The sequence below is a fragment of the Anarrhichthys ocellatus genome, unplaced genomic scaffold, assembly GCF_004355925.1.
Source record: "Anarrhichthys ocellatus isolate YVR2014 unplaced genomic scaffold, GSC_Weel_1.0 scaffold27, whole genome shotgun sequence".
Lineage (NCBI taxonomy): Eukaryota > Metazoa > Chordata > Actinopteri > Perciformes > Anarhichadidae > Anarrhichthys > Anarrhichthys ocellatus.
Genome location: NW_022280057.1, coordinates 533,262 through 557,858, shown reverse-complemented (window position 1 = coordinate 557,858; position 24,597 = coordinate 533,262). Strand labels below are relative to the sequence as shown.

The 24,597-nt window shown below is 40.4% G+C and overlaps 1 protein-coding gene across 2 annotated transcripts in view; it reads right to left on the bottom strand.

The window, feature by feature from the left end:
* Positions 1–17,689, bottom strand: part of gfra4b (GDNF family receptor alpha 4b) — a 39,308-nt gene extending 21,619 nt beyond the window's left edge. For both annotated transcript variants that reach the window (XM_031862668.1, XM_031862669.1), the window contains exon 1: positions 17,328–17,689. In XM_031862668.1, coding sequence (XP_031718528.1) covers positions 17,328–17,370 — 43 coding nt within the window. In that variant the 5' untranslated portion in view covers positions 17,371–17,689. The remainder of the gene's footprint in view (positions 1–17,327) is intronic.
* Between the last annotated feature and the right edge of the window lie 6,908 nt (positions 17,690–24,597).

Sequence of the window (24,597 nt, the reverse complement as noted above, 5' to 3'; positions counted from 1 at the left end):
ATAGTTTGAAGCTTCAGAACTTTGTTCATAACGGTGACATTCAAATTATTATTATCAATAACTTACGCCGAGTGTCCATTTTTTTTTCTTAGTACAAAATGCTCAGACTTTTTTTGCGCGGCCACTTTGAGCACCACTAGCAGAAAATCTTTTCAGAAAGGCGCTGCACTCCCCGGCACCCTGCCAGCTTGGATACAGAACCATGAGCCCCTTTCTCACAGAAACTCCGCAATTACATTACATTACAGTCATTTAGTAGACGCTTTTATCCAAAGCGACTTACAATAAGTGTATTCAACATAGGTATTCAAGTACTATAGTCACCAGAAGTCATAAGTGCATGTCCTTTCTTCAAAGAAGCATCTAAGAGCATAAACCAGAGCAAAAGTACAGTGCCGAAACAAACGAATGCAATAAGTGCCACAAACTAGTATGAATACAATGAATGCTACAGTAAGTGCTAAGTAGAAGGCTCAGGGTAAGCCTTCTTGAAGAGGTGATTTTAGATGGCACACGGGCATCACAGGAGCAAAAGAGGCGAGACGTTTAACACAACAGCGTTGGTGCTAGTTTGACGTAAAGAAAAATCACATTGTGCAGCTACATGCATCCTAAAAAATAACTGGGTTGAGCTCCTCTGCTCAGTGGGTTGTAGGAAATTTGGGTTTAGAAGTGTGTTTTAAGAAATTATAATAGAAGCTGTCTAATGATTCATAATTAAGAAATCATAATTAGAAGTGTTTTGGAATACATAATTAGAAGATTCATAATTGTAAAATTGTTTTAGAATTTGTAGTTAGAAGTGATTTGTAGTTAGAAGTGTATCTTAGTAGAATTTGTAGCACCTTTATATCTATGCTTGTGAAACTTGTGAGGTTTTTGCCAAAAGTTGCAAATCCTTATCTTTATATAGAATGTTTATCATAGAAGTGTTAAGCCATAAAAGACAGTCATTGAATGTATTAAACTGTGAAGAATAGCCAAGGGAAAGTCAGACTTCTAGACAGACATTTGCAGGTTGTACCCGCGCGAGGGTTTTCGGAAGCCTGACGCCAGGAGGAGGCAACCGAAATTAGCCAATAGGAATTAAGATGGACAAAAGGGGGGGGATTTCAAACTGTATGAGGAAGGGCTATTCGCTCTCTTCTTGCTCTGCCCTCAGCGTGGAAACATCTGTGTTTTCAGGCTGAGCCGCGAGTGAATAGCTTTTCCGAGCGGATCATATTATTATATATTCTGTTAGTAGTGTACTTCGTTCTGTAATTGTATTAGCTTCAGTAGGATTAAATACTTTTTGATTGTAAACCAGTTTATGGTAGATTTATTAAGAAGCAACTCTACTGTAAAACAACTGTGGAGCATGCTCTCCGGCCTTCTCTCGGTGGGGAAGATTCAACCCTCCACAGGGTAAGGAGCTCCCAAACCTCGTTGTGGCCCAAATTCGGTGCCATTCTCGGTCGCTGTAGGTTAGCTGCTAACTGCTGCAAGTATTTTTAATTTTTTTTTAATGTCCCGGTGGTTGGGGACAACATGGCGTCAAAACTTTGCACCCATTCCGTCTTGCCGGCTGTCCTTTTCACACAGATGTGCCGACTCTGTCCCCCCCATTCAACCTTTCATACAGAAAAGCGAGGCTGAATAATGACACAACAGTCCCGCCTTGAACAGGCACGCACACACACACACAGTTGATATGCAGAACAGTTTCCACTATAGTCGGAAAATTCAATTTAATTAATTTCCCCAGATATAATAAAGGCTGTGTGTGTGTGTGTGTGTGTGTGTGTGTGTGTGTGTGCGTGTGCGTGTGCGTGTGTGCGTGCGTGCGTGCGTGCAGACCAATTTGTATGTCGGTGTGAAGGCCCGTCAAGTTCAGTCTCAATGTCGCACAACAAATACTGCTTTATCTTCACTTAGAAATTGTGACATTATGAGTGCCTCGGCTATTTGTCTGTAATGGTTGCAATTAACTTATCAGCATATTGTCCTTTGCTTGCAGAGGGGAGAGAGAGCATGACACGTCATGTTTTTCTCTCTCAGTGCCAAAGTGCTGGCTGTCTGTCTGCACCACTGAGCAGGACCGGTGCCAGCCAAAACAGGGCATGCAAATGATGGGTCTTCTCAAATATCGGGTTTCTCACACACAGTGCAAATACTGAACCTGATTGGTTAAATTGTAACTTCCCTGCTGGTTCCTTCAGAGAAGAACAATAGTGTGCCTTGTGGAACTTTCCCAGGGCTCGTACAAGTAAGATGGAGAATATTTACGGAACAGTAGCAGCGCTGCCTTAAAGTGATTAAGTGTTAACCTTCTGTCGGGTCTGATGTTGTGGCAAGACCATAATACCTGCCAGCTGTTGCTGTCGCTCAAGAGTCATTACAACAGTGGGGAGGGGCCACGCATTCCAGTATGATGATTGATGGGCACTTTTCCTGATGAGACTCTTTAACAGCGGAGTCCTCTGTGTTGCTCAGACTGCCAGCATGCCTCCAGTCCTTGAGACCCGTCTGTTGTGTTGTCGTACCGCAGAAGCAGCCGCGATGAGAGGAACTCAAACATGAATCTTGAGATGGGGCTTTTCAGCTGATTGTCTTCTTGCCTCCACTGCGATAAAGAGTCGCAACCTGTCAATTTCCATAGTGTGTTTTTTTTTTTTTCAAGGTAATAAATCGAAGGGCTTTTGCTGTCTCTTTCAATTTTATGGGTCCATATACACACTACACCAGTGATGTGAAACAACTGTCTAGTGTGTTTTAGCTGTAAGTTATCTCGGTGTGTTGCATGGCCTTCATAAAGCAGCACTGCCTTTACATCTCAGTTTGATTTTGCGTCTCCATTTGCCTCCGTGATCTGTAATTGGACAAATCGTCACACGTACACTGAAACCACTTTATACAAGAATATCAGTGCAGAGAAATTATCATTCACCTAGAGTCAACATTAAGATGACAAAAAGTGAAAAGTGGGTCAGCGTGAGCAGATGTTAGTCTATTAAGATAGACTCCGGCGCACAGGACTCTGTCAATCACGCACGACCCGTGGGACCGCAGCAGTGTTCTGCATTGGCTTCTTTGTGATTCATTGTTTTAAAGACTCGGCTGAAAGGTCACAAAGGGACAAGAGACACCAAAAGGCATTCGGAGTGCCAAGTTTCACGCCAGCAATTTGCTAAACAAGCAATTTCTGGTAAACTCTCAGTGTTAGTCGTAGTGCAACTTCTGAATATGTTTGAAAAGGAAATGTGCCATTCCCCAAGGATCTGAAACCTGGCTACCTATTTGTCATCTTCAGAGCTGTCAGTCACGCTCATAACACTGTTGGTGATAGATTACATTTACAGTCGGATGCTGAGGTGTTGAGCCGTCTTAAAAAAACACAGTAGGACTACACAGAGGATGTGATCACAGTGAAGCCGCTCCTCATTAGCATGTCACAGGAGTGATTCACAGCATGTGGCCTTGCATGGTTTTAAAGACGCTCTGCTAAACCGGCTGTCAATGATTTATGTGCATTTTATTTGCACAATGTGTGTCATTTTTCAGTGTTTTTGAATATTCTGTTCTCATTTGTCCAAATATCAAATGTATAATATGACATTTCCCCGGTATTGATATCTTTGTGATGTCCTGCTACAATATCAACATTGGCCGCCACTTATTGATTTTCTCTTTGTTTCTTTTCATAGTTTTTCTACAAGTTTTTATTTTTCTGACCTGTTAAACTTCCTATGGTAATAAAGAATTGTATGTTAAAGTTCATGGATATATTGTTTTACTTAATATTGTGGAATTTCGCTGGTATTGGTTTCGACTACTACATTTCTTCTACTTCTAATCTACAGCTTCATCCTCTATTTACTGTTTATTATAAACAGAAACGCAGAGTCTCACTGAAACAGCCGTCCATTATTCAGACCAGAACTCATTAGACATTTCTGTCACAGTTTGTAGAACAAGAGCAGTGCTGTGCATGAAATGGTTGTAATTTTCTGTTTCAGTCACTTCAATTTAACTTCCACTGGCAATAAACCATAACAATGTCCTAATTAATTTCATCTCTGAAATTCATCGTTACTCAGTCAAACAGACTGCCTGGATTAGAGCTTGTATGGCCAGACATGACCTGAAGTTAAAGTATAATTGAACAAGAGACTTCATTAACCATGTTTGCTGTGTTTCTGTGAACGTAATGGGAAAGAATCTAAAACCACTTAGAGACGGACTAACAAGCTGCGTATTTCTAGAATGACAAAATTAATATGACAAGATTTTATGCATTTGTAATTTGCCAGAACTGCTCTGAAATGCATGCAGACATATTTAACACAGCCTCCAACATTTAAAGGGGTTTAAAAGAGATACTGGGTGGGCTTGTTTTGACTTATTTGAGGCGCCCATGCTTCCAAAAAGCCCTCCCATTCATTCTCTATAGACAATGTTAGGTGACTCACAGTTGGAGCACTTCAAGTCTCCTGGTTAAATCATGCAGTACAGCAGACTCGGGCTGCAACAACTAATCGATTAAATCAATTAAAATAGATAATAAAAATAGTAGCGACAAATTTCATCATCGATTAATTGAGTCTGCGATACGATGGTCTATGTTGGGTCACTGTAATGACGCACGGCTGCGGCAATGTCTCTGTGGGGGCAGTAAGCCAGCCAATGTCACGTTTTGTGTAGCTCACATTATAAATTACAGGAAATGGTGCCGTCTCCTTTGCCTCTGGAGCATGAAGGAATGCTCTGGAGTTTTAAAAAGTGGAGGAGGCAGAGGCTGAGGATACAGCAGCTGGAAGTGCAGAGGCAAATGGACTGGACAATGGACCATTGTAATTGACAGAAATAACTCCCTTTTCTTTTATCTAAATTTTGTGATGGATCAATTTAGCCACGCTAATACTTGATAAAGCTAACGCTCACCTACATTGATCCATCACAAAATGGAGAGTGAACAGACGGAAAGTTTGACGTTTTTTTAACGTTCCTTCCATTTGTCTTTCAAAATGAACACAAATAAGCCGGTAACTCTAATTTGCTCAAATATGGTCGGAGAGACAAAACGTTGGAATTATTTGAATATTTCATGCCATTAGTTGGAGACATTAGCAAGTAGGGCTGCACGACATTGGAAAAAACGGACATTACCGTTGTTTATATATATATATATATATATAGCAATATGAGAAAATACAAGAATATTCACCCGAGATATGGCAGGCTAAATTTTTAAGTTAAATGCAGCAATCTGGTGCATTTTGAGAGAAAAATTAAGATAAACTATTTTGTGATCTAGTAAAAACATTTATTCATAAATTGGTTGGATAGATGGATAAAAAGTCACACCCTTAAAGCGTGGTTAACGAAATGTCTCTGACTTTCAAGACGAGTCCAGTGGGTTCCTGCCGTGGCCCTGGAGGTGGCGAGGTGCCGGCAAGGAGTGCTTTTAAAGCTCACGGTCGGAGCCACCTTCACCCAGGGCCTTTCCAAGTCGACCTGTTATAACCGGTTGTGGCGTGCATGGAGGAAATGTACCCAGTGAGGGCCAGCTACAACTGAAGAGAATATCCTCTGACCCGCCCAGCTGAATCCCCCGAAACTCTCAATGTGCATTTCAGTGAGATACATTTTGAACTGCAACAGAAACTTAACTTTGGCATTTATTTAATGTATTTTAGTGTCATTTATGGTGTAGCAGAAGAGTGTATGGAACTACAGACTGGAGTCTTTGTAAATGCTGACGCTGACCGTCGTAGCTGTTTTTATGATTCCCACACACATTGAATAGAACCACATCTTATGTGTGTCTCCTGTATGAATTTAATGAATGTAAGGAACTATAATGGAAAAGACAATAGAAGAAGAAGAATGGTACAGATTTCACCGCTTGTTTTCTGTTACTATACATTTCGGTTGCTAATGTACCCGGGTGAATGAAGCCTGTGCACCTATTCACCGGCAGTAGGCTACATGGTTCGATTTTGTTGTGTGCTGCATTGCCATTTGTATGATAATCAAATAGATTGCTTTCCTTACTTTCCTTTGTCCCTGAATACCAAGACTGTCAAGGCTAGCTCATACTGAATGCAACGTATGTCACCCCACAGCTGCCTGCTCAAGGATTCCTGGTGTGTTAATCTGTTTTAAAAATGAATGTATATTGGCACATTAATGTGATTAATCCGCTTAATCAAAAATAGACTTTGCCCCTGAAAGCCCAGCCTCAAGGATGACTAGACCGAATATCTAAAGTCCATAAGATGACCTAAGAATAGTAATTAACAGTTTATCTAAATGTACAATAATTCACATCGAGAGACGTAGACATGCACTGTAGATAAGCTTCTGATTACAATTAGTCCAAAAAGTTAGTCCCAGTGTGTCATCCTCTGTCTTGTCCCTCTGCATAACCTTTCCAACAGCATGCAAGAGATACTTAGAGCGAGATATTAGTCCTGAAATGACCTTTGTTTTCTAAGACTAGGCTTGAATAGTCTTGTGGCCTTGTAATGACTTGAAGAGAGCAACATCAGCTTTTACGTGACCTTTTGCTTTGCACAACATCACCATATGTTGTTTCCGTAACCCCAAACAGGTGTTAGTCCCAGGTTAGAAGGGCACGAATGTGTGCGGCAACTCGGAGGCAATGGATCAACATCCCAAACATACAATGCTGCCAAAAACTCCTCGACTTCTCTTCTTTTGCACCATTATTGAGCATTGGGTAAAGAAACGTCCATTACAGCCCCAGACCCTTAATCATGTCAAATCTTTCTTCACTGGCGAGCACCTGCTTCTATATTTCTTCATTTGGCTTATTAGGCCATCAGACAGTATGTAGGCCTATCTATAGTATGGCTCATTGCTCGTGACACACGGGATGCCAACGAAACCTACATTCATTGTAGATTTCATCTTCATAAAAAGTTTTGTTCCTTTCATTTTACAGCAGATGACAATGTTGTTAATTCTATCAGATAAGTTGTTCTAATTAGTGTCAAGTACTACTTTTAAACTTTTGAATCATGCTACTTTTGTAAGAAATGTACAGAAGATCGTATCCGTTTACAGTGCAGCCAAACAAATTTGCATTGTTGTATCTGGACCCTAGACCTACAACCGATTTTGACAGAGCGCCTCTATTTTAACCGGTTCAGCTTTTCCAGCCTTGTATAGTATCAAATGGGGTTTGATTTCATGAAAATCTTTTGAACACATACTGTTAATGTTGATGTGTTTTATTCCTTTATGCTAACCATTGTGAAGATGTATATATATCATGACACGGTACCACAGAAAATAACTTCCCAACCCACTCAAAGCAGGGTCTTCCTGCTCCTCACAGCAGCAGTGTTGAATCCCCCCCAGGACGTGTGTGGCAGAGATTCAATGGACCTAATATGGAGTGATTCTTCTCCAGAGGCATATCCATGGGAATGTGGCTCTGGTTTCACAGTTATCACTCACATGGAGCTGTCAAACGCTTAGTGGCATTCTCTTGATCCAATTAATTAGGACCTAACAAGGCATGGAGAGTGGAAGGGATTTGGATCGACCAAGTGGTGACAGAGTCAAAGGCCTCTACAAAGCGGGGCGAACTTCTCATCACACACTGGCCGTTAATGAGACATGTGAAGTACTGCTGTGTTAAAGAAGGTTGTGGATGTAGAACATGCTCTCCGAGGTTTCCAACCACATGGAATCATAATAAAGCTTGCCAATCTCCAATAATGTTAATGTAAACTACTTTAACGCCCCAACTCCAGCTTAGTTTCAATAATGGAGCGTCAGATGAATTCCCAACATTCATAGATGTTTTTTTCTGCAGCTGATGAACCTCTTTGGAAAGAACCAAAAGAAATCAAAAGCTAAGGATTTTCCCCCATCGGATAATATTTTAAGAAAGAAATACATTATTAATTAATGGTGCTAATCATAATACTACTGTCGCTTTCACTTGTTAAAATGACAAACGTCGCCAGCAGTAGGTCACAGGAGCAGTCACGTAAATTCCATTTGTAGCCAAATATTGTTTATGAGGTAAGAGGAGCTTCACTCAGTGACACCACTGCACAACTGAGTGTTTTTGTAGTCCCAACAAAGTGACACAAAAAGCTTAAGTGTTGTTATAGTATACAAAATATAATATATGTAGCAACGTTTCCCTGAAATACTGCTAGTTCTGTGGTGTTGGTATTTAAAATGTGCTGCCTGCAGTGCTCCATAGCGCTTCAAATGAGGCACCTCAATTATAGTTTTCAGTGAGTTTGGCCCTCAAGTTTCAACAAATGTTGAAGACACCGAATAACTTACCTTCCTGAGATTCAGTATTAGTGTCATTAAGCTGAACGTGAGATGGCAGTCTTCTGCGCACACAATTGGCAATTTGTTGGCAGCTTCATTCCCTGTGTCTGACATAATGAATTGGGTAGTGGTAAACGGAGGTGGCATCCTCTGCTGCATGGAGCAGATGTTGTAAATCCACTGCAGCTCACACAGACAGGTGCCCTCCAGCCGGTTCCTGTCTGCTGCCTTGGTAATGGCGTGTTTCCTTTCCTTGAACACTGGAGGAATCAAGCAGCACTCCGTCCAACCTCTATCATCTCCCCATTACAAGGTTGTACAGCAGAGCAAGTTGACTAATCACCTCTGGAGGTTGCTTTGTGGAACAAAATGTACAGGACACACACGTATGTATTGAATATCCAGACCAAAGCTAACTGATTCTTTGATGCTCTGCAGTACTTTCTCACTGATCAGATGAATAAGACATTCCAGTCTACAGTCAATCCAACGAGTCTATTATATGTTCCAATGCTTTCACACTTGAGCCTGTTAAAGTGGACACTTCAGATTGTAGGTGTTAGTTTGCTTGTGGGCAGCATATCTCAAAACTTCAAGACATTCAGGCCAAGGATCGCTCTCCCCTTCATGTCAATCTACATCTATTGATCTTATTTAAGCTGGTGATACACAAAGACCAAACTAATAGCATTCCACTCGAACAATAGCCATTCATCCATCTGTCTTCTAACCACTTCTCTGCGGTTAAAGCAGCTCTGGATAGATCATAGTCATACCCGGGGGAGATTGTACAGTGCACTGTAAGGGAGAACATGCTAACTAGGACCAGGATTTGAACCCAGGACCTTCTTGCTTATCTATTAGCCACTGGACCTCAGTTTTGGAACAATAAAAGAATAAGGAAATATAGGAAAAAAAGCTTGAACTGCATAGCTGGGAATGTTGCAACTGCAAAATGAGTCGGAACAAAATCCCCCTCCAGTGTTTGTGGTTGTGACCACAGATGATAAAGCACTGGTAGAACATGTTGCTCTTATCAGTACTAATAAACTATCCTTGGTTTTCTTTTTATTTCTATTGCACAGTGGTGGCTTATTTTTCCTCTGAATAATGAAATATACTTTGCAAAATCTGTTTTGGCATGATTTTATCACCTCGGGGAGCCTCAACATAATTTTCCCTGAGATGAGATCCGATGTCTCTTCTCCTGGCAGGCTCCACAGGAGTAACGACGCTACTACTGGAGGACACGGTACGAGTGACGTGGTTTAGAGTGAGGACACGCAGCCTGAGATGTTTCAATGGATGGCTGCGAGCTTATGCTATTTCAATTTCTAATACTATTTCTGTTGTTTAGACAATAATTCAATTGATATTGTGCAAACAAGCATTTCCAGTCATTCCTTTTTTGTTGTGCCTCGGATGAGGCCACAAACTGATTTCACTGATTTGATTAACCGAAGAGCGCCTCCTAGGCATAAAGATGCCAAATTAATTTCAGTGAAAAACTGCTTGGTGCCATAGCTCTGCTGGTATATGGTGTAGTCTGGGAATGCTGATAAGAAACTATTCCATTTACTGGCTCAACTGCAGTATAATTCACTTGCCTGTGCATGTAAACAATGAAACGTAATTAAATACCATAAAGATTGAGGTTGCACTTATTTTAATCAAATAACAACAATAATGTAGCGTATAGTACATATGCACAGCTACAGATATCAAAAAGCGCAGTTAGTGAGCTCATTCATCCTGCCTGACATAAAACTGTGTTGACTTCACGATGATACAGGGATGCTGCATCCATCATCTGCCAGTATTGTTGTCTAAGCTCATTTTCTGGCTTGGTATATACATATATACTGTATATATATATTTATAGACATACAAGCTTTTTTCACACCGTTTTTCCCGCTTTTGGCTCACACCACTTAAGACTGTTGAATAAATACGGGCCAACATATGTTTATGGCACAAAATAAGTGAAGTGAGAGACATGGGAGATCACACAGAAAATGTTTAATCATTTTATTTAGAGAAAATTGTGCTTAGGATATACTGCTGTACAAGTCTCCCCAAAAAGCCGACCACTGTGGGATAGAGTAGCTCTTTACCGAAAGGGAAATTGGAAAGCAGGAAAAGGAATGGAACACCTGCAGCAGTCATTCCGATGACTGGTTCATCAAAAAGTCACTTCATTGTCTGAACGCTGTGGTTATTAATGCCAGCAAGTCAGAGAGGAAACAGAAACGTCACTTTATTAATCAAAAAGAAGTTCAACATTGACTGAAGTCCACGTCTGCTCGTCTTATCGTTTTTAAAAGGATTACGTCTCTGAATCAACAATGTCTAGAAAGCTGCAGTGTTGTTTCCAGCTTATTGCTGACGTCACGCTGCTGTTTGTCCATCTAAAAGAAGTATGCTCACTCAGTCAGTGGCCGTAATGCAGGCCTTGTGTGCAATGAAAATACTAATTTCACACTCAGCTAACTTGAGGAGGGAGACTGGAAAATATGTCCTTGCACCTTTGTCGCATGTACTCTTCCAAAAAATTTGCTTCCATCTATCTTTGTGAAACTTTACTCACCCCAAATAGATTTAGTGCAAAAAGATCAGTGTGCAATGCAGATTAAAGGAAACCCGTTCTGTGAATATATCACTGTCACCTAAATTTAGATAATGACCGCTGATACTTTTTTTCTTTCATCTGAGTGACAGTTATACAGTCTGTTTGCACTCTCTCCCTGTCTCACTTTTGAACATAGCCTCGTGTGATAGAGGGCATTGTCTTATTTTCAGCAGAGAATCAGACCTGAGATCTTGGACACTGACCAGAAGCGTGATAATTGAGGGTCATGTTGTGACAGCTAAAGGAAAGGGGGGAAGGGTGTTTAGTGAAAGCAGATACTGCATGTAATTGAGAATATATATTATAGCATGTCTACCCGAGATGCTTAATTGATTTAACCCTGAGGCAACTCCACCTGAACAGCATCATCTTCCTATAGGCTAGCCGTTTGCAGTCTTTTTTTATTTCATCACACAATGCAACGAGACTAAGGGGAAACTAACTGCTTTCTCAGCACATTTTAATCCAACAAAACAAAATGTACTGTTGGGTAGATTGATTCACAACCACAAAGTGTCATGTTTGTCTCTGAAAACAAAGCATCTCCCCATGAGCTGGATTGTTCCTCCAGCTTTAAATACAGCGGGGGTTCTCTCGCCAGGACTGTTGTCAGTGGTTGCTGTTCATTTTCATTCAGATGAAAAGAAAAATGAAATACATATTATATCATTAAATATATTAATAAACCATGTACATTTTCCACAGTGGCTTACATTATCATTATACACACATTAGTAGCACAGGTGTCCGTGTACTAATCATAATATCTTAAACTCCAAGTGGCCATCTCTCACACCGAGGTCTCTTTAGAATACTACGGCATTTGTGCCTTTTGGGGCTCAACAGGGAGACTAGGTTTGAAAGTGAATAAATCTAGGGATGTGGAGTTAAAAAAGAAAAAACTGTAGCTCGATCAGTCATTATCATGACACACCCAAATATCTGACCTAATTGTTCATAATCAAGTTGCATCGGAGGTAATGTAGGATCTGATGCATCGAGTTTGATCCTTTTTTAAAAGTGACTTAGAAAAAACTTGTCTCAATACCTGGCGGTACCTAAATGGAACCTGCAAAATTGTAGAAAAATGAGCAACGACTTAATACCAACGTATCAGTTCTCGTGAAGCGATGAGCGGTTCTCGACAACGCTGCAAGCAGCATTTTGGGGTTCCAAGCAACCGGCCTGTTCAAAGCGTTCCCAACAGGCACTAGTAAAGTAGTAGTAAAATAAAAAATATCCTATATATAAAAATCCTAACGTCAAAAAGGATGGAAAACTGTTTAACGGTCTAACTCCACAATTCAGCGCTACATTCAGTCTTTTCACGTTTTCAGCAACTATTTTCTAACGTGTACATGTTTCCAAACACATTTTCAGATTTGACTTTAAGTGGACATTAAGTAGCTAACAAAATGTTAATAGCCAGGGATCAGACACGTATGATACAGAAGTGGTTTGTGAAAATGTGAGAATGAAATTGCTCAAGCAGTTGATCTTGAAGGGCCATATTTTGTTATATTTTTTTTCCAAAATATTTGCTGACATGAAGACAAGTTGGACAAGAGAATGGAAATGTATTAATATGAATGGTTAGACAATAAGGTTTTTACAGCTATTACCATCTATTGTAACTCCCAATTAGAGTCTGTCCTATTTTTATTGGCAAACTAAGCCACTAATCCTCTTAAGACATGAAATATAAATGTGAAATAGACAGGAGTTGTATTCTGTCTCCCCATTACTTGTTGTTGGTCATTTTGCCCTAACAGAGTGCCTTCAATCACATAAATCTTAAAATGTAAACACATTCAGTAATGAGTTAATAGTGATATAACTGGAGGCACTCGGCTGCAATAATGGATTAGGGCTTTACACTCACACTAATTTATATCCCCCCCACATTCATCACGCCTAATCAATGCTGCATCTTTGGCTTTAACCCTCTCCCAGCAGGCCCTGACGGTGTCACTGCTTGCCTCAGTCTTTTAAACCGTTCAACTGTGGGCAGCTTTTCCTCCGAACTTCATGTACTGTTTGAAGTTGTTATAGTTTAATATTATAGGCAGATAAGTTATGTAAGAAATTGAATACTGTCGCCATTAAAGGCCAGAACCGTCAGACTGACTGACATCAGATCTTTGGCAATGTGCCCGGTCAACAGCTGATTTTAAAACCCCACTTGTTAAATACAAAGACATGTTGAAGGGCTCTGAAGATGGCAGGAGAACAGAGGTACTACACAGGAAGAGTGTAACAGCCATTGTGTCTCGAAAGCTTTTAACCCCCAGCTCTGCCAGTGAGTGAATGTAACTCACACATATTGATAGGCTTTAGATGGAAAACTTGTATCCTTTATGGAGTTTTATTTCCATTAGGACGGATGCATTAAGTTGTTATTGCAGCTATTATTTATGCCAGAATCCATAACATTTTCCTTTGTTTCCTCACCTGTTTTACAACAGTATATAATAGTACTCAAGGTAAAGATTCACACTTCAAAACCCTTTTATATTGAAGCACAAACTAAAGATGAACCCAGTTATTAGACCCTAGTCAATATCAGCTGGGCATATATTGCCTTATATCCACTTAATGCAGATAAATCGGTGTCTGTCAGCGGAGACGTCACAAGAAATATCAAAGATTTGTTTTAGAAATGGTGTGTGTGTGTGTGTGTTACATTTGCCAACCAGTGAGCACTGATATGATACATGTTCAATTGTCCCACTTAGTACATACTGTACCTTTGTCCTAATTCTGTAATAATCAAATTTAAAGGATCCTTCTGTTACATATTTGCTGGTTTGACTGCTTTTACTTTTTTGCCAAGCTGAACAGTACTACTACTACTACTACTAGTACTACTACTACTGAGTAGGCTGTGCTAGAAATGAATGGGAGAATGTGCAGAGTACCGATTGAGTACTGCGTTTTCCCTTCCCTGACAAATCTGACCGAGTTGCCATTTCGCTTCTATTCATTCATTTAAATCCCTGAACACGTCAATATTGTGGATGGCGATGAGGTCTGGAGCCAGGCTACATAGTATTATATACATTATATAGTATATGTTCCAGCATACAGTTACTAAGAAATCAAGAAAATTAAGTATCAGTTCCTCTCTTGGAACCTATTTGGGGAAGTAGAACTAAACTTGGATGAAACCATGTTTTTAGCCCTCTCAGACTGATTCTCAAACACAAAAATGTCTAAAAATGACCAGAAAGTCAGTGTTTTTATTAACGTTTCATAGAGGGACAAAATTAATTTCTAAAATGCAATGAAATTCTATTAGTTACGGCACATTTACAACCAAGTATTTAACCCTGACCTGACATCAAGTATGAAGGTTCAAATACATAATGTGTCATACATGCAGTTAATGTGGTAATAACGTTGTGGTGAAACTGCCATAGTGAAGGTTACACTTTATCTCCTCTCACCAATAGGGCCAATATTTTACTGGGTCCAGAATGACTGACCTATCTGTCGCACATCAAGACAGCATAAGCTTGTGATGGGCTGCATGTCCGCCATGGTGCCTGCTTCAAATGAGATTCATGACAAATCCCCTTCAAGAGGCCAGCCAATATGCTAGGTAATAGCATGCTTGGCGGTACTTATCTGTCTCCATTAAAGACACAGGTAGTATCCCACAATGTCAAAACCATTAAATCAGAAAATATAGCTTGATGGTAGGATGAAGCTGGTCGCTGTTGCGGTTCAAAAGCATCTCTGATTGAGAAAGGAGGTTAAAGTACAAAAAGAAACACAAGTAAAAATCTATGGCAGGCCTTAATCAGAAAAATGTAAATTATTAGAAGAGTTATTACCCAATTTGTATTTCCGTGTCAGCTGCGACTGGTTTTTCACGGCAACCCCTACCAGTTTGAGTGCCACTTAGAGATCACTCCTCGGGCTTTCAGTTTGACCCATTAATGTTGAATGCAATCACCTTGCGCTACAATTTGGACGTGATATAAAATGGTCGCGATGTGACGGTGGTGCCCTTTCACCATTTTAAGTTGATACTGCAGGAAAATACTTGCACAGTTGTGCCTAATTCTATATCATTTCGAGCCTCCGTGTGGATCTGTTAGAGTGAGTCCTGGTGCACATATATCATTCAGATAAGATCAAAGCTGGGGACAGTCAACCACTTGGCTGGGATTCCTTTTTCTTTTTCACTACGGTGGAGGCAACATTGATCCGGATTGTTCCACCTCCTCTGAATGTATGAAACTGACCTCCTGCTAGAGTAATGTCTTCATGGTTCAAGGTTCATGATTCGTCTTCGAACAACATGGATCACATGTCTAATGAGCACGCTTTACCAAACAAAGCTTGTTGTAGAAATAATGGTTGATTTGCACTGATAGAAAATGACGACCGTTATCTCGTCCGTATAAATGTTCTGGAGCAGTAACTGAAGATTATTTTCATCATTACTTTATAAAATGAATAGATAAAACACTTTGCATATAAAATGTGAGAAAATGGCCATTACAATTCCCCAGCCCACGTTGACATCTTCAAATATCTTGTTTGTTTTCTTGGGGGGGGGGATACCTTCAACCCTTAATTATTCATTAGTAGGATATGTTAACATTTTACGATTTTGGCATCTGCATAAGGCCTCACAATGCCTAACTATCTTTGATACTTACAAAAATAAAACTTAAAGATTCATTTGCTTTTCTTCTGAAAAAGAAACTAACATTGTCTGGCTCTGTGTTTCAAAAAGTAAATAGTGAGCACAAATAACTCAAAAGGAAATGTTTAAATGGTGCAACAAGATTTTCACCCAACAAAGACAAAAAAAGCCAAGAAATGTTCCAACAATGCCTTCTAATATCCATTACTCCAAGCTGAGAAATAAGGTTCATGGTGTTTGCTTTCTTTTCTCCAGCTCTTTCTGAAAAATTGTGGAGATTTTGAGAATCCTCTGTGTTGGCTAGAGCAGCTTGGAAAGCTGGATAATGTGTGAGTTTGGTTTTCAGTCCACATCGAGCATTTGAAGTCACAGAAACTGCCCAGAATGCCACATAACTAGGTTGAGTCATCCAAACAGTTTCTGACCTTTTGCAGCTTGGTGTTGGCTAATTGATTTGAGCAGATGGCTAAACCGCCTAGAATCAGCATCCGGTTTATCAGTAATGTATCTTGAGTAGAGCAATACTGCTGTGTTTATTACATACATTTAAATCTGCAGGTTTGCAAAAACAAGCACAGTGGCTTGTTTCCAGGCATATGGCTGGAGAACAAAACTGTCCCCGTCTGTCTCTAATCAGCCATTACTAGCCAAATCATATCAAATAAATGTGACCGTCAGACGTCATTACAGAGAGAAAAAAGCTGATTCCAAAAGCAAACTGCATTCTTTTCCGTTCAGCATTTCTTACGGCATTCATTCCTCTAAGACCTTTAAATAGGACATTAATGAATAAAGGGGTGAGATATAATGCATATTCCAGCCTTTGTTGAGAAGGAAAGTTGGTGCTAATTAAAAGGGAGAATGATCATGGCTGGTGCCGTGGCCATTAGTGCGGGTATAATCATATTAGTTACAGTTAGGACTGTGGCAGCATTGAGATTGACATATTTGTGTTTGGTAACAAAGAGACACTGTGAGCCAACAACAGGCAGCTCTGCTCTCTTAACACTGTGGATTGTTGCCACAGAAATCAATATTCCAGATTTGCTCAATTGCATAGAGAGGAGGTAGCTCAGTGACACTGCAATGACCGATGTGCTGCTGGGGATGTTCACTAGTGTCGGGTTTACTAGATTAAACAATGAAGCAAGTGTCATATGCAACTTTGAATCCATATAATATTCGGTGTAGGGGTGAAAAGGTATTGAATATATGGTAAATATTTTATGATGCAATACAGCATACCTAAGATGTGGATATTGGATTCTGCAGTGAGTAAATATGCATAACCAAGAACACAAAAACATAATCCACACACTGACCCCGTGGAAAAAAAGGAGCGTTCTTGGGCAGTTTTTATAGGGGCCCACATAGCCTACAGAAACTCACGCGCTCAGACCCATAGTGCACGCGCACATAAAGCGCGTGCGCATATGCGTAAACCTCTCTTTTTTTTTTGCATAACACATGCTGTACAACCCAGCTGATCTCTAATCATGTTTTTAAATTATTAATAAATATATTATATGTAAATTGTACAAAGTGCGCTTTTTTACGTTATTTTTTTTCTTCAAAAGACTGATGGAAGAAACGACCGATAAAGTCCTTGTATGTCATTAATGTCATGAGATTAATCAAACGAGCAGGTTGGATTATTTTCTTCCACTGATGACGATAAACAATTCCAACATTTGCTACATTTATTTTTTATTTTTTCAAAGACAAGTATTTACTTACCTAAAGTTACGAGATTAAACAGATAAACTCCCCACAGATCCATCTCTACGTGAAATGAGAATTTCAGATGAAGCGTCGGACCTCCACGTAGCCTTCGGCTGTATGATTACACGGCAAGAGGAGGGTATCCTGTGAAGCGCGTAGAGATCATCATTGGCACAAGGAGATTAATGTCTTAAAGAAATCCTCAAATCAGTTTGCTCTCGCTGTGTCTTATTTTCTTAAAATCCCAGCAGGCTCTTCCAAGACGGTGTTACAGTCGCGCTTTTGCGCAAAGCCAGAGCCATGCGTAACAATGCGAGTGAAAGTTGTCCCGTGCGCTGTATGGTCCGGTGTTGTGAGAGCGAGCCGTCTGTTGCGCGTCGAGGTGGTGGCTAAAGTCCTTGAGTCCGCTGCTGGAGAGATGCTGAGTGCTGCCGGGAAGAACCACTGCCAAGAGGGAGGGAGGAGAGTGAGAACTGTTTGTGCAAGAAAGGACATTAAACAGTCTGATAAAGCAGTCGGGGCTTCCATGTCGTTAATAAAGTGTGACATAAGGTTAATTCAGCAGCATACACCATGTTATGTTATTATCTCAGTCACTCATGTGGTATTTATAGTAATCTAAACCTGCTTTGTTGTATTTATTTATGATGTTTTAGCCAGTGGTGAAAAGTAACTGATTACATTTATTCAAGTGATGTACTTAAATACATTTGTGAGGTACTTGTATTGTACTTAAATATTTCCATTTTCTGCTACTTTATACTTCTACTTCACTACATCGCAGAAGGAACTACTGTGCCTTTTACTCCACTACAATTATATGTTGACTTTAGTTATTAGTGACTTTGCAATATACAATCGGCAATTCAAATAAGATGTGTTACTATAGGTCAATAAACGGGGAATTCATAAGCTAGCAGTATATACAGTTATTAAAATCAACCCATTCTTTACACTAAAGTAATTAACACCTTAATGCATCAATATTAATGATAATCTAATGATATAATATGTGATTATTCTGAAATAGGCCATTCTGCATTCTGAGTACTTTTACTTTATGTGTATTTTGATGCTAATACTTTTGCACATTTACTTGCGTAATATTTGAAATGCAGGACTTTATTTGTAAAAGAGTACTTCTACACTGTGGTATTTCTACTTCTACTTAAAGGTTCTCTCTATATGACATTCAGCATTAATATAGTACCACACAACCACCGCTGATAACGCCGTCCTGACCGACAGCGTAGTTGCAGAAGCGTAGCACCTCCTCTCTGGTTCCCCCTCGGATAAACACTGTTAGCTCAGTCAGCGCTGTTGCCGCTGTTTGCACTGTTAGCACTGATATCACTGAAGTCACTATGTTGAGAGCCGAATAGAAATGATCTGAATTTCGAATTTAGCACCTTTTTTTTACCTCTTCAACTTCTGGTTGTATAGCAGTAACAGAGTCTCCAACAATATTGTTTTGCTATTTTCATATGATTTCATTTTTCATGCTGTAGATTTTCTATAATATCAATTATAAATACAGTATTATAGCCTCAATGATTTTGACTATTTTCCATACTTTGTTTTCATGAGAGATTTCCACTGGCTTGCCTTTTCATCATCAGCTCAAGGTCCAACACTTGTCATTGAGTTTTGCTTATATAATATGAAGTGTAAGTTTTTGTTGCAGAGAGCTTTTAAAGGAAAGTGAGTTGGGAGTTTGAGCTGAAGTTGGAGTGTTGAAAACTATTATATCCTGTTTTATTTTGGCGTGCGTGTGTGTCTACATCTGGGGTAACCTCATGGTCCAGTCTGGTCTTATTTACTTATTCTTTTTGCCTCTGTTGTGAAATGTCACTCTTCTGATTCAGATCAGTCACAATCAAATGTGTTGAAAGCCTAAATGTGAGACCTAAGTATTGATGATCAATGCTTAGCCTAAAACCTTTTCTAAAGGTTGTGGCTGCGGCTCACAGAAGTCTTTCAGGTCTCCCAGAAAATCAAACAAAAGATTAATATTGATACGAGAAACTCTCAGAAGAGGCAGATTCGGGGCACTCTCAAACAGAAACCTTTTTCAGTTCTGGTTTCCTGAGCACAAAGTTTGAGAGCTCACAGTCTAAATTCATGTCGACAGCACACCTCTAATTGGTTATACAATAAAATGCGGACAGACAGGCAGTCCCTTTTTGTAGATTCCCTCCGAAGTCAGATCGCTTTAGAAGGTGAGAGTTATTGATTCTTCGGTGCCAAGAATTCAACTTTTCGCACCATCTGTTCATTTTATTGTTCAGGAGCTCCTTTCGTCGGAAGGGAACATCAGCGGGGTCGGGATGCGCATTGGAGTTTGTTGACTCGCCCCTTTAGTGCGTCTCCAAACCGGCAACAACAAATAGAGTTTCCAGATGACCCATGCAAACAAAGCTGGCGAGGAGCAGATAACAAGGGGGTCACCGTGTTGGAACAGCCATGCTCTGTGTGTGCTTTACTGTATGTGTGTCAGTGTCTGGAAAGCAACAAGAGGGGTCCAAAAGGATAATCCAGTTGTGTGCCAAAGACAGAATGAAGACCTCTGAAGAGCCATTTCAGCCTGCTGGTGTTATCTTTACTGCCATTCATTGCTGCCCTACTATCATGCTTCACTGGACTAACATGAGCTGGCAACATTACGCATCCAAAGCCTTAGTAGTTTCAAGTTTTTTTTTTGTTTTTTTTTTTTTGCTTAGTCCTCAAATCGGAAAGACTGTAACTGCAAAATGTCTTTACGCCTCAACGATTGTAATTTTAACTCCCTAACAAGCTCGCAATGAGAATATTTGGAACAATATATTACCATCTCTTTTGGGAGTTGGAGTGCTTAAATGTGGGGAAGATGGGCTCTGAAAATGCTTTATGAATCCTTAAAGAGCGACTCAAAGCCATAGGGATCTTCGGGTAAAGTACATATTTGCAATGTGCATCTGCATTTGTAATTCAAATCAACATTAAATGTTGCAAGAATGAAAAAGCCCTGTCAACGGTTAAGGGAGAATTAGAGAGAAACTGTTTATTTTCTTCTGAAACATTTAAGTCTTTGGCTCCCTCCCAGTGGATTGGGAATGCAGAGGGGTTTGACTTTCTTATCCCCAAATTAACAAACACCAACCTAACGTGATCTGCATCACCTGAGCTGTGATTTTGTCCAGCAGAGATGTGGCATAAGATCAATCTCTTAAACCAAAGCCCCTGCTCATAAAACATAGTTATTTTGCCCTGGGGGTATTAAGTTACTGTCAATAGGTTCAGGATCTCTTACTTCTCTGACAATCTTTGAAGCTGGAGAGTATGCACTGTTTAAACATGGGGGATGGACAGCACTCAGTTCTTCCTTCAGGCAAAGTTACATTGATTTCCTATCTTAGTGAGCCGCAGCACGTGGACACGACCTTAATGAAGGATTAGTTATTGTACCTATAATCACTGCTGTGTCAAAGTGCCAGAAATGGGTGAGGAAGAGGGGCTTTGTAAATATTTTGTTGGATGCATTTAACAGCTTTGCTCTCTGCCAAATGGAGACTTCTAACTTCTGCATGACAAACCAAAGAGCATAGTGGCCTCATTCCCCTTTGCTTCAAAGCAGAGCGTCCCACATGATGCATGCCTGTCTTTTGTTAGTTCAGGGGATTTTGTCCGGGGCGGTTTTAGAGCTCTTACACGCCACATCTCAGGTGTTTCCATTTAATTTGCCTGATTAAAACCTTATTCAGTTTGAAGTTGGGCGGAGCGAGGCTCAAATGTAGTAACCTTTATTCAGACATTTTGACTTGGTATCGTAGGAAAGGTGCAGGTTCAACTTATAACATGAACAAAAGCTCTGTTCCATTAACGTGTCTCAGTAAGCCATGCCAGTGATCTCGCATGCACAATATCAGAGCTCTGACCTCACACAGCTAAATGGAATTCAGCCATTCATTCATTAATTATTTAACTGTTATTACATTTCTTCAAATTTGGCACAAACGTGCACTTGGACTCAAGAAGGAACTGATTCGATTTTGGTGGTCAAAGGTCACTGTGAACCCACAAATTACGTTTTTGGTCATAACTCAAGAATTCATATGTTAATTCATTCAATTTCACACAAATGTCTAATCGGGTAAAAATGAGGACGTGGTGACATTTTGGACAGACGATGAAAGTTAACTGCAACTTGATGGGTTGGCGGAGGCATGCAACCATGAGGCGCTAATTTTAGTTTTAATTAGTTGTCTTAATTGTTTCTCTTTACTTCTGACCATAATTTGAGAAATCAAGAGCTTTGCTGTCCTTCTCTCAATATATGTAAACTGCCATTCATTTGTTCATGGTAAACAAGTTTCACAGACTTTTAACATTTCCCCAGGCTGAATAATCCATCACAGTAAACATAAAGCCTTCATCATTTTAATGTTGTTACTTCACTACCACAAGTTGAGAAATCGTGTTTCAGGGTGTGCATTGTGTTACACTCTGACTGCTGTCAATCATCTGAAACAAATGAAAAGTCTGCAGCAAGAAATAATCCCTGCAAAAGCTTATATAGATTTTATTCTCTTATTGATGGCATCATATTTGAGACATCTGTGTTGGCCCGGACAAACAAACACAAGTAAATAAACTCTGCTTCTGAGGAAGAGAGATGGGTGAGAAGTGGAGACAAGGGTTTGTGTCGCAGTGAGCAGTAATGGTTGTCACATGTGTTTCCGGACTTCATTCTACACCTTCAAACATTCACACTGGCGACTAAGAAGCAGGCTGTACATACTGCTCCCAGGACAGTGACGTCATGTCTGCACTTGAGTGCGAACAGAGTGGTTCCTGTTCTTTGTGAGCCCCTGGGACACTTTCATCTCTCTCTTTCTTCCCATTCAGTAGCCCAATATAGGACAGACTCGAATCACACGCCACAAGTGTCATTGTCTTGTCTTGTTCTTCAATATTTGAAGAGGCGTAATGTGGTTAATAAAGCTTTGATTTCTGCAGACCAGCCAATATTGGCAAAGCAGTCTATTTTAAATGTCAAGGGGGGGGGGGGGGATTCTACCTTGTCATCTCCAGTGTTTGACGAAGAGGAACTCCAGTGTTTGTTAAACATGCAGAGAAGTTTGTGTGCATGCAGTCTCGGCGTACTGAGAAGGGTGTTTCACAGCCAGTGCCAGTGCCAAATAGAGCAGTGCTCAAGCGGTGCCAGACTGCACGGCGGGCATTTGCACAGACGGTGACTCCGTTACCTCTCACTACAACAGATGGTGTGTCTCATGCACACTGTGCGGAAGGTTATGTTACTGCTCTGCGGATGCCTAGTTGTGTCTTAAACCTAATTTGGACCACACAGTCGCAGACGCAAACACCAGACGCACACACGGAGAGGAAAAGAGAGGACGCTACTGAATTAATTAAGCAACTGTTAAAGAAATGATCGAATAGTTTTCTAATAAGCACAGTGAAGATACCAATGCAGTCATAAAGGTGTGGGCTGTCCCCCCCCCCCCAAACCATCCTTTCTTTAACAGCTGAATATAGGACACATGCATCTGCCCCTGACTTCCAGCTTCACTGCAGTGTATTCTGCCTTTTTTTTAAAACAACTTCCCCTTTCTTCGACCTCAGGGTTCAGCTATTATCACTCATGTAATTAAAGATTAGAGACTTAGAGAAAGAGCAAGAAGATCAGGTTACCCTGGCTGTGCCAGATGTTAAATTCATGACACTTCTTTTTGTTCCAGCAGGGGCCATCTATCTCTGTGGTAGGTTTAAGGGGGTGGTAAGGTTAGACACTCCTGGTGGCCAAAAATAATCAGATGGCACCTGGATCAACAGCTCTATGTATTAAGATCCATAACTCATCCTCCTGGGATTTGTGAATGTCAATGCACAAACCAAAATATGTGTGGGTGCGTGCAAGTATGTGTGCAGATTGTTTTGTGTTTACAAATGGCTGCTTGGTCTTTTTTCTCTGACACTTAGATGAGAATTTATGCTCTGTACCGCACACGTCTTTTTAAGCTAGAAGCACCGAGCAGATGTTCGTGGGAAGTGATGCTCCAATTGGAAAAACCAAATTGAAGTGCATTCTGCTCCAAGTTGAAGTACTTTTTTACCTTTAGAACATGGGACTCTGAATGCTTAACATCGTGATCATTTGTTTCACTGTTGGAATGCTCTCCAGCAAAATACTTTGATCAGTCAAATAGAATTATTCTATAAAAGTTTGTGAAATGAGCACAATGTCTGACACACAGACTACTTTTGTGCATTGCTATAAAATGCTCCGTCTTGCTTCAGTCATTACGATGCACAGAATTATCAGAGCTGACCCACTTGGGTGTTACATGTGACACAAAGATCAAGACCTGTGGCATTATTGGACCCGGTTAGACTGAATTTAAGTTGTCCGTGTTTTCGATTTACAACTTTAACCCTTTCAGTGTTTTCAGTTCATGAAATTTCTTGTAACATTTTGGTTATCAAGTCACGGTGACTTCGTCCACTTCTCATTTACACTCTATGGCTGCAGCTTGTCAATCGGGTAGAAACAAGACGAATACAATCCAGTAAATCCAGTTGGATTAACAGATTATTGCATTTAAAGGTCTATCAGACGCTGCACAGCGGGCTATGATACTATGAAATATGATACAGCTGGCCATTCAAATGAATGAAAGTCCTGCCTTATTTTCCACGCAGGGCTCAAGTCGGCTGAACATCTTGGCCTTCGGGTTAATGAAGTAATCATGTTCAGGAAATGACAGCAGATTGGTTAACACAGCTAGCAGCCCCAGAGACCAGGCTGATAATTACACCCAACCAGACCAAAGTGGTCACTGATCAGCTTACTATTCTTGCAGCATGTATAGTATATGTGTGTAAGCTTAACAATGTCGTCTTGTAAGTTATTACATAAACAGGAATTTGCATGAAAGTAAAGGAGCTGGAGTGAAAGCCCACAGAGCTGTGTTGGCAGCAGTGACAATAAAGTGTTTTTGTTGTGGGAGATGGACAGCTTGAAAACCTGAGTGACATGTAGACGGCCCCCTTCTCCCTTCAGAGGTCTGTGTTGTTATGAACACTCTACAAAGAGCAGTCGACAAGCAGCCTCAATAACGCATTGCTGGTATGACAGTGAAAGATAGAGCTCATTTTAGCCGCATGTGTTTGCCATGAACCGTGTTTAAAGACTGACCTGACCCCGACACCGGTACATTGATGTTGCCCATGCCAGTTGTGTGTGCGCATCCCCATGGGGAAAAGAAACAATTAGCCAAATTAGAAG